The 11,762-nt window shown below is 38.2% G+C and overlaps 1 protein-coding gene across 1 annotated transcript; it reads right to left on the reverse strand.

Moving 5' to 3' along the window:
- Positions 1 to 1,156: 1,156 nt before the first annotated feature.
- Positions 1,157 to 11,098, reverse strand: LOC117491928 (CD81 antigen-like). The gene is made up of 8 exons (XM_034142072.1): positions 10,882 to 11,098; positions 9,169 to 9,283; positions 4,170 to 4,267; positions 4,012 to 4,086; positions 3,795 to 3,908; positions 3,600 to 3,698; positions 2,270 to 2,353; positions 1,157 to 1,765 (listed from the first exon to the last, which is right to left on the reverse strand). Exons 1-8 carry the CDS (start codon positions 10,945 to 10,947, stop codon positions 1,700 to 1,702), a joined length of 717 nt encoding a protein of 238 aa, XP_033997963.1. The 5' UTR covers positions 10,948 to 11,098; the 3' UTR covers positions 1,157 to 1,699.
- Positions 11,099 to 11,762: the final 664 nt, after the last annotated feature.

Genomic DNA, 11,762 nt, shown 5'->3' on the forward strand with positions numbered 1-11,762 from the left:
CTGTACAAACTGTGAAGTCCACTGAGACAAATGTAACATTTGTGATATTGGGCTATATAAATAAACATTGATTGATTGAAATTAATATGTACAATAAAATGTCAATAAAATAATAATAATTATTATTATTATTATTAACAACATATTATTATTATTATCATTATGCATGGGGATTACTTGATGCTAGTTTGTATTGAATTGAAGCAATTGTTTGCATATTGATCTTGTCTTTTACATAAAATTGTGATTTTTCCTCTTCCTGCACTTTTTTATTTGTTATCTGTTTTGTTTGTGTATTATTAAATTGTGTGCAAAACCAACACAATAATTAATCCAGGTAACATTTGGATTTAAGGACTTTTATTTGTAACACATTATTTTTAAACTGTCATTTTGCTTCTTTTACTGAAGAAATGTTCTCAATCCTTCTTCATACACCGGTATTAAGTCTAGCCTGGAAGATAAAGAGAAAACGAGAGAAGTTCAGCTTTTGTGTATTGTGTGTTAATGTACTTTAATTCTGAGTATCCTGAATACTAGTTAGAACTCAATCTTCAGTACCTGAGAGCTGTGTGACCTCTGATGAGAAAGTGAACCTGTGAGCAGAACAAACACTGAGTGTGCTGGGTGTGTCCGATGCGATGCCACAAGGCCAGAAATACAAGTCTGTTGAGTGTTTATAATATTCAAATGTGCTGCTGGGAGAAATGTTGTGCTGATTGAGCAAGAAGGGCGTTGATATGACACTCACTGCCCCCCTGTGGTGACACACGGCAACATACTCAAGGCCTTTGTGAAGGTTTAAAGGGCCCTATTATGCTCTTTTGGGTTGTCCCTTTCTTGCGCATGTAAATGGTCTGGAAAGGCTTAAATTCCAAAGTTCCCACAAGAGGGAGCTTCTCTTCTCTCTTCTCCTTCTTTTTCTCTTTTCCTTGCTCCCTCTTTTCATAGTTTTGCCCCATATGCCTTTAAAATGATTAGAATTAGATAATCTGAGAAGTTTAATTTCCTCTCTGATTATGTGTATTTCATTTTGTAGATGTAAAAAAAGAATTTGCTTCATCTTTCGGAGTCACAAGCAAAATGAAACCCTGTGAAAAACCAATGTGTGTACTTCAGCAAGGAAAATAAAAATGACAATTTATTCGCATTATTAAAAAACAGGTTGAGTAAGAAGACTGTTTATTTAAGGACGGGTGTTTCACAAGTATGAAGATGGTTCACTAGACACAAGGAAGAGACAGTCAACTAAAAAACTCACAGGTTAACTTCCTGAAAATCATTAGAGTAAGACGGTACATGAGCTCAAATTATATTCTAACAAACAATCAATCAGGGAATACATGCACCCTCCTTAGTGTTATTAACATACGACAAGTATATATACAATTTATACATCCGTAAAAACAGCATTATGACCTCATCGAAATATTTCACAACATACCGTACATATAAAAGATTAATATGAATCGTTGTGTGATAAATTAAGAACATCTGACTTAGAGAAGCTACATTATTAAGTAGAAAATGTGAGTTTCGATGGATAAGAAATATTAAAAGCAAGTTGTATTTTCTAATCTAGAATAAAAAAAGAGAGGTATCCATCTTGTCGTGTCATATTCATAAGGAGGAGGAGGTGATGCATAGAACAAATGATAAAGAATCCCATTAAGGCTGATGTTGCCTGTTGGATGGACTTCTAATAAACCCCCGGGCTGTTCCGGATGCCGCAGCACAGCACCATGGTGAAGATCATCTCGAAGATCTACATGGGAAAAGGACAGAATGACTTAATTCACAAGGTTTAACCTTTAGGGCTTCAATAGATGATTATTTCCACTAATGATGAATATGCCAATTATTTTCTGGATTCATTTATTCTTTTAATAAGAATTAATTAATTTAATCTATAAAATGTCAGAAAATATTGAAAAAGGTCCATTCAAGTTTACACAGTCCAGGGCGATGTGTATAAATGTCTTATCAGTCAAAAAACCAAAGATATTCAATTTAATATGATATAAAACAAAAAGTATGAAAATATCCATATTTGAGAGGATGAAAATAGCAATTTCTGCTTTTAAAATTACTTTAACGAATATCAAAACAGCTGATATTTGGATCAAATGATTGATTAGTTTAAATAATAAACTACGACCTGATCAAAGCTGATAAAAGCAGTAATGTTTCAGGGACGTTGGCCATGATCTGAGCCTTTTCACACTGCAGCTGTGTGAAATATCCGTCACATGTCCAGTCTGACACTCACCATGATAACAGCAACCACCAAGGCAGCCAGACCGATCAGGTAGAGCTTCTCTGAGAACAGCTCGATCAGCTTATAGTGACAGCTCTGGGAGGACACAGAAATAAAAAAGTTGAGCGTGACACTCGGATAAATGACAAGTGTTTACCCCTCACACTGTACACACACTGTACGGGAGCCCATGTAATGGAGAGCTGCGTCTGCTGTCAAAACAATGGGCTGAATTTCAGCAGCTTCTGACCGCATGACTCTGAATAATTAATGATGTAATAATTATGTTATCTATAAGAAACATAAATAGAAGCCAGGAGTGGAAAAGGATAAAAGTCTTGCTTTGCTGCTTTTGGTTGAATATAGCTCCAACTCAATACGGGGTTACATTTACCAAGAATACATAGGCAGGAAAAATGTGATGTTTTGAGTGAAATGTGAAGTGTTCTGTTATCTTTTATATTACTGTAAGATTATTTACATAAAGCAAATAAAGTAGTTGTGAACAGTTGTCTTTTTAAACATTCATGTCAATACGTGTAACTGCTTAATAATAATCTCTGTATCTGTTCCAACTTTCAGCATCATATAAACATTGTTGACAATAACATTAAAATAAATACATTTGTGACAGTCTTGAGGTAAATGCTGAGTTTTTATTTTTAACACTGGATCATAATGTTCATATTTCGGTATGTATTAAAATAATACAACATTAACACAGTGTCAAATTAGGCCATTTGCACTGTGTAAAGTTATCTAATTTTTGCATAATAATCAAAATATTTGATGTGTAGAACATCTTCTGGAAATGTAAATGGACAAAACTAATCAATAAACTAATCAGAAAGGAATTTCTATTCTTGGCAACTATAGTGAATTAAATATCAGACAGTGTAAAAAAAAACAATATGGCCAAAGAGCAGTACTGCTTATGCATTTAAAACATTGCCTAGTTTGTTCTTCCTGAAGATTTATTTATAGTAAACTAACTGGAAAAAATTGTCAAATTGTTTCATAAGTTGATATTTTATTATTGGCCACGATACTACTACTACTACTACTACTACTACTACTACTACTACTACTACTACTACTACTACTACTACTACTACTACTACTACTACTACTACTACTACTACTACTACTACTACTACATTAAAGGTAATCAACATATTTTCCCTTTTTCAACCAACCAGATCCTTGCTATTTCACAAAACCATAAATGTATCTCTTTCTAAAGTTGCTAATAAATAAACGTGAAATGTATTTCCGGGAGGGTAGACATTCACCAACGAAAACCATTTCTGTACCAGGTATTGTGAAAATGTTTTAAGCATACCTGAGATTTCAGAAAATCTTCCTGAGTCTTTCTGGGACACAAGGTGCCGACGACTTGTTTGAACAGAGCGGTGTCGTCTCCTTTACCGCAGCAGTCGAGCTGAAGGGGAGACATAGGAACATATAGCATGATCAAAATAATAATTTCACTTATACATGTTACAAAATATCCGTAAAGTGATGTTGAGTGACGTACCGTAGAGTGGAAAACCTCCAGCACCTTGATGGCAGAGTCTTTGCTGGGAGAGCCGGAGACGTCCACAGCTTTGATGTATGCAGAGTCGTAGAAATTGATCAGTTCCTTAGAGATCTGAGTGTCAGAGACAGGAAAACAAACAGAGCAGGTTCACAGGAGCGCAGAGGTGGAAAATCAATGGATACATCAAAGATTCAGTGGAGTTTGTGTTGCTTACCGTGTCCTTGTTCATGAAACCCCACATCGCTGCAGCCACTTCACAAGCGAAGAGGATAATCAAAAAGAAGAAGAACTAAAGAAAGAAAATAAAGGGGAAAAGATTATTTATTTAAACAAAAACAACAATTTCCTGCTGGATAAAAGAGAAATACTCACAGTCCCCAACAGGCACTGAGATTCCTGAATGGCACCGTAACAACCGAGGAAGCCCACAAGCATCATCACAGCCCCCACAGCTATCAGTATGTACACACCTGGAAACACAGAAACATAATAATGTAAAATAAATGTATCTCATCATGGCGGCAATGTGTCCTCAGCACCACTAGGGGGCAGCAGTGTCAGAGCAGTGTGCTGATCATTGATCCAAGTTTTGTTTGGTAATGGACTTCCTGCATGATTTCCTTGCCTTCCCTGTAGGATGACATGACACTATCGACATCCTGAAGCAAAACGACCCCAGGATACTGAGTAAGAGCTGACTCTGTTCAGCTGTCAGGCCACGAAATGCCTTACCCACAACCCCCTCTGCTGTGACCTCTGCCCCCAAGCATTATTCTTCCCCAGGAAAGAGGGGGACCCACGTGAATATACAGTCGCCCACCCACGTATACACGCTCATCATGGTGTGATTAAACTGAAATAAAGAGAAGTGTAAACACATTTACACTCGGAGGTTGAGCGATGTTTTGGCTGTTATACATAGTGATGACAAAAATACAGTTTCCATGACTTTAAAAGGCACAGCCGTGTGCAACAAGCTCCAGTTCAGGTAGTCATGTTGCAGGAAAAAGTCAATGAAGAGAAATAAAGCTCCAGTTACAGCAGAGGTCTGGATTATGTTTACACTTAAAGGAAAACGTTCAGGACGGAGTCAAGCTGGAATGAAATATCTGTTGTAGAACAAGGACGCACTTGGTGACATGAAGGAATTCATTAGTGGCTATTTATATCTAATTTCCTGCAGATGGGAAACATGTGAAATGTGTTGTCAACTGCTGTAAAGACTGCAGACTGTTGCATATATTAAGAGACCAAATGACTAACTCCTCTGATCTTTTTCTTTTGGTGCAGTGAGGTTAGAGGTTGGCTGGCTCTGCTCCAAAAGGAATTAATACAATCAATAACCTGCATGAATAAATTACCTGAAGGTGATGAAGTTTCAGAGCGGTTACAGTTTGCTTTGAATAATCTAATGACGCAGCAACCTCACACCTTGAACATTAAAACTCATTAAATGTAAAATCCCTACGGCCAGCGGTGACAGATAATCAAATGTGTTCAGATTCATGTACAAATTTGAGATGTGGACATTTTCGAGTTATTTCTTACTTCACTAGTTACTTTTCAATTTCAAGTAAAGGCCGCTATTGTTCACACAGAAATAAAAAAGTGTAAAAATAAATAAATAAAAGTAGGACTGATCAATTAAATAAACACATTATTTACAAAAATGGAGCCTTTTACAAAAATAATTAAAAAAAAACAATGATTAAAGCTTATAAACTAATATCTCTCTACAATAAAACACACATGATTAAAACAGGTCTTACATTTCCTTCTGATAATGCACAGGGGTTTGGTTTTTACAAAAATAAAATCAACATAAGTACAAAAAAATAGAATTACAAAATACATTGTTAAAGATTAGATTGGTTCTAACAATGTTGGCCTCTTACATGAAAGCTAGTCGGGGCCTTTTATCTCGTATTTCCTCTCATCACTTGATATCATTTAGATAATCAATATTTCACATAAAAAAGCAGGATTGGAGAAAACTATGAATATACATTTATGTTGCAGCAGTTTCATTCCCCCAAATAACTACCTGACAGTAGGTAAAGTATCGTTGCTATGACTCAAGTGAAGGATGTGGATACTTTTAGGAAGACGGTGCGCGGGGGGGGGGGGGGGGTCTGTTTCTGGGTTTCTATACTTACTCACAGGCGAACGAAACACACGCAGGCTCTAAAGTATCCTGACAGAGAGCGACAGACAGGCCCGGGAAGAGATCCTGACTCCTGCTGTACCGCACACATCACCTACATCTACACTTTCAACTCTGTATGTCTCTAATCAACACCCCTCCTGCTTTATCCCCCTCCTCTCTTTCTCTCTCAGGTTTTGTTGTAGTGAGAAACGGCTACCAGGGCCAGTTACCCAGCAATGCGGCAAAGCAGCCATTATTTCCACTGCCTGCCATTACTATGACAACACCCTTTGAGGTTTGAAGGCCATAGGGACTTTCAGGGAGACGGGCAATCTTATTCCACTGGGGAAGTTCATTTATTTCTTGTTTCCCAGTGTAATCTCGAGGGGGAAGAGGGGGAGGTTAGGACCATCTAAAAGCACCGCTCGGACTTTTCTCATCCAGTATCTTAAACAAAGAGCCAGGAGTCTTGTTCACACTGTCAGAGCATGACACCAATGAACTAAGATGAACACAATCATACTGTGTGTCACTGAATACATGTTGAGTAGAAGATTAAATATATAAAAAAGGCTCCATATATGCATTTCCTGTTGACACAGTTGACTTCCTGCAGCGAATATACTCTCAGTTAAAGCTACAGTATGTCTATAGCCCACCTTACTGTGTCTTTAAAGTTTAACCCATTGACAACTCAGACATCATTGAAGAATGTGTACTGTAAATAGTTGCTTTGTAGCAGTAACGCTTCTATAGCTTAAAGGAATAGACAAACGTTTTTATCTCTGCCAAGTACATTATGTTTTAGGCCGGATGACAGAAAATAAAATACAGGCCAGATTTCATGAAACTTGGTGGGATGGTGCAGCATTGGCTAAGCAAGCACCAATTACATTTTGGAGCGAATCCAAAACACATGACAGATACTTTAATCATTTCTGATTTTCTAACCATTGCAAGATATGGGCGTTTTTGCTGCATTCATGTGGTTTGGGACTAATTGGAAAAATTAACTACAGAATGGGAACAAGTCAGAACAACAACCAAACATTTACTTTAAGCTGATTTAATTTATTTGAATGACGGCAAGTACCAAATGTCCAACCAACTACCGACATATTACTCTGAAACTATGACAAATGGTGACACATTTATCATACAAGAACATTTTCTTTGTGTCAACGTTGTTTTACTTTTAAGGTTTAAAGTACAAACATGAGAGTGGAATACTCCTCATTAATTTCTTGACAGTAAAGCGAATAAGCACATTTTCATAAATATGAACCTTTTCTTTAGATATGAGGTAAAGTACTTCAAGTTAAAGAGTAGGAATCAGTAAAGTGTCAGTTGATGTAAAGACAGGGAAAGCAGTTGCATGAAATGAGAGAGAATCAGAGTACAGCTGTTTGAATTTTAATATACAGCTTTTTTATTGATACATTAAGCTAACGAGGCAACATATATGACTTTAAAACCCCAAATGTCTTTGTTTATTGCCATTTCCATGTGGGAGATGTTAGAAATGTCATGTTTGGATTAAGCTTGTTCCAGTATCTGTGAGACTTCAGAGTAATGTTTTGCTTTTGTGTACAAAGACACACAACATTTTTCTGTCAAACTGTTTCCTCACACTGCATCCTTCTAGTTTAGCACTTTGGGCTATGAAATATTGCAGAAAAGTCCTTCAGGCCGAGGCTCTGCATTACACATACAGTGTAAGGTACTGAAAGAGCTTGTGTAACAAAATCTGTCAGCCTTTCTGCAGCTCCTAGAGTTTGAGCGGCTGGAGCCCTAACCCCACCAGACTCCTGACAACTGCCACCGATTTCAGCCGCTGGTTAAGAGGTGGGAGTATGTATATTTTCAGCCTTACATAAATACCACTTTGGTGTGCCAGTGTGCTAAAAACATCCACTCCAAACTCTAATTTGAAGGGCAATGTGCAGATGTACAAGGTTATTTGAATTATTCAAGGGCGTATGTTCAAGGGAGGGTTAAAAAAAAAAGAAACAGTCCCTTGATCTCGTCTGGGTGGGCCTCTCTTGCCGCCCTGCCTTTAAAATCACGAGTGTGCTATTCCTCTATAAAAAGCACGGGCTCGCATTCGCTCTGTATACTTACTGAGGGGTAAGTATGGGAGTGCAGCAGGAGCCCAAATGTAAATTAATGGGCTCACTAGAGTTCACCACCACAATACACCGAGATGAGGGACCTTTGATATGTTCACATCGTGTATTGCAGGTTTTAGGGCCAAAGTCTGGCAGCAAAGGAAACATGATGATGATTTATGACTTTAATACATGATGTGAGCCAAAATCTGAGGCCCAAATCCCTGAATTAGTTTACAAAGACATCAAAACATGTATTAATACAGAACCTCTTAGAATTCCTCAGGTTCAGATAGTTTAAAGTGCGAGCGACAGTAGGCACATAAAAGCTTTGTTTATGCACAAGAGCCCACATGTCTCAACATCTGTCTGAAACATCTGGCCCTCTCTCAAGAAAGGAGTTTGAAGCTGAAGTCATAAACATATTTTTGTATCTGAGTTAGAGAACATCACCTACAGTATGCAGTGATCGGAGGGACAGCTGAGTAAAAACACTGAGGTGATACCTCTACGCAGGTCCTGTCTCCTGGTCTTCTCTCAGACGTCACACCACTGTTACTATTTGTGGACTGGATCCAGCTGAGTGTGAAAGACAGGTATTTTCTGTCAATTAGGTAAATTGCATCACTCTGGTAACAGTGAGCTTCCTGACGACAAGGAACAAGGACATAATTACCAAGGACCTTGCAAGGAAGCATATCTAGTGTCTCACAGAGGACACACGCTTCTGAGGAAATAGGAAGGAAGTAGGAAGGTGACCAGGCAAGTCACAGGAGGCTGCATATAGTAGCCCTGAAGTAAACACTTATCTTGTAAGGACTTGAATCCAGTAATGTTAGGAGGAGTTTACATGTATGGTATTCTTTTAATGTTCTGTTGTAGTTGACTGTTATATTTTAAAAGACGTTGTTTATTTTGTTGCACCCTGTTTGTTTCTCTAACCTGGTACTCCACTCAGTGAACATTTCAAATTGAAGTGGTAAATATGAACAGCTTTCCCAACATTAAAAATGAATAAAGTAATGGAAGGTTGAACGTTGATGTGAGGGTGAAAAGAGAAACTTCTTCTCGTGTTTGGAGTGGTTGTGATGCGTTTCTCGGGGTGTTGAATACTCACTGATGTAGAAGGTGCCCGGAGCCTGTTGGCCTTCAAACTGCAGGATGAGGAGGTTGCTGGTCTGACTGTCATGGCGGAGCCACAGGGCCACTGCTAAGATCACACCTCCGGCCAGCTGTCCCAAAGAGAGAGAAGGTTTTAATTGATTTTCTTTCATGTTTCTTCACTTTGATATTCAAGAGAGACGTTAGCATGAATATTAAAACCAACCTGTAGTTATCAATTTTTTAGACTTGAAAAAAAGACCCATCAAGAGAGAACGTACAAGGCCTGACTCTCCTAAGATCAAATCAGTGTTCAAACCTTTCTGCTAAAGCGTCTCTGTGTTCAGCAGTGAACTGTCCTCTAGTGATGAGAGGACATCCTGACACCTCGCTGACCTACAGCACAGACCACGTCAGCACCACATTGTTTAAACCAACTCAAGAACTTTGTTGTTCAACTGTATCCCTCTTGATCTCTCCTCTACTTCACATCCATTAAGGCAGAAACATCCTGATAAACTGTTATCTTGTAAAAGCTGATGGAGCATAACTACTGAAGGATCAGGGCCATATATTGTTCACATGCTGTCGATTTCTTCTATGTTTATATCAAGACATATCTGCACATTTATTCTGCACTCCATTGTTCTCAAAGAAACAGGAAACTCAATCCTCGACATGAAAAATAGCAAAACAAGGAAGAGAGGGCTCATGGTTTTCACAATGACAGGCACAGCGGCAAAACCAACAGAGGAAACACTCCATCAAGTGCGGCATGTCCAGGATATGGTGACTTGTCTAAAAAAAGACGACTGTTCTGTACGGGCAAACTCAAATGGAAATTCACAAACAAGTGATCCATTCAGTGGGTAAAGGGTGAAGTTAACATCTGCAGGAAGTCTGATATGATGTAACGAAGTGTAAAATACAGACATGCATTAGGAACAACTGTGGCAAGTCCCTTGTTGGTGACATAACTTTTTAGAAAACAAATCTCAGATCAATCTGGATGGTCAAAACAACAAATAAATAAAAAATACACCAATGCAGGAGGTGTTTCCTGAGCTCTTTAAAAGCTTCAAAGGCACTAAATGAGTCTGGTGACCAGGTAGGAACAAAGGAAATGACAAGAGGAAAAACAGCCGCCCCCCTCCCCCAGAAGCCCTTTTAGTCCTGTTCAATCTCCCTCTTCACATGTCTGAGGAGAACAAGACTTAGTTAAAAAACAAGAAACGGTCCAATATTGAAGGAAGTTTAGTTCAGTGTTTCATCGGAAACAACTTCAGAAATCAGTGTTTGGAGTGTTTCAATAATATGAACACAAGTTAATGAACTGAAACGATTGATCTAAAGCAGAGTTAATGTGAGGAAAAAAACTGTTTTATCCCAGCAGTGACAGACTGAAGCCCAACCAGTGTGAAGTGCTGATCTCAGCCACCTTGCCCTGCCACTCGGTCATGCAGAAAATACGTTTCTGATGAAGCGCGTTACCACTCCAGCCTGGACAAGGTTTGTGCTGTGCCTCTCCTATTGATGCTGAATGTCACATCAGCATAATTAGTACAGCAGGGCAGGAAACTCTCCAGAATGTATCATTTATTAACCTTAAACTCTGAGCTTAATAGACTATTAGCCTTAACAGGGAGAACAGAACAAGTTAAAAGAAAGCAACTCAGACAATAAAAGAACAAACAGAATAGAAATCCAAAGTAAAATATGTTCAACTCACCCAGAAAATAAAGTTAAAGAAAAATAACATGTATTTGATGCATTTCGTGCAGCCTGCCACAACCATGTTGCCAGTTTTTACCAATTCGTCCTTTTGCAAATCAAACACACTGTGAGGTCAGTCTACTGTCCCGGATCACACAGTCTCTGTCTCTGCCAGGTTTTATTCAGGCCGGCTGGGTATAAGCGCCTCTGTGTTGCTAACTCCTCCTTGATAATGAAGATTGAAAACCGAGACCGGGAACTGCCCACCGAGGGAAGAGGACAGGAGGAGAAGAAGGCAGAGGGAACAACACTGAGAGCCCTACTTTGTTCCTCTGCAACTTTAAAAATGGGTTATGGTGAGAATAGGACAAAACCTCCCTTGACTCTCAATGGGGGAATGAGTGGACAGAAAGAAAGGAAGGAAGTGAAATCCACAGTCCATTTGAATTATTAAACCAGTTTTAAAAGACAAAATCGACATCAAATATGTATAGAAATAAGACATCTTGGCACAGGATTTTATTTCATAAGAAAAATCTGATGTAATGACTCATTTTACAAAAAACATTCAAATGTTGTCCCCTTATGGTTATGGAGTGGTGGATAGAAAGTACATTTACTCAAGTAAAGCATCATTTTGAGGTACTTGTAGTTTACCTGAGTATTTTCAGCTTACTATTTTACTTCTTCTCAACTACATTTTAGAAGCCAATATTGAACTTTTTACTACACAAAACTTATTTGACAGGTTTGACCTTTTAGGTTTAAATTATTAGCTAATAAAAAAACAAAATCAATTATTAAATCAACTTTGACTTTATAGGTTAATATATCCAGCAGCAGTATACAGTTATTCAAATTAGCTCTACCTTTACCAGCTGTAAAAAAAAAAAACAA

Source organism: Trematomus bernacchii, unplaced genomic scaffold (genome assembly GCF_902827165.1).
Source record: "Trematomus bernacchii unplaced genomic scaffold, fTreBer1.1, whole genome shotgun sequence".
Lineage (NCBI taxonomy): Eukaryota > Metazoa > Chordata > Actinopteri > Perciformes > Nototheniidae > Trematomus > Trematomus bernacchii.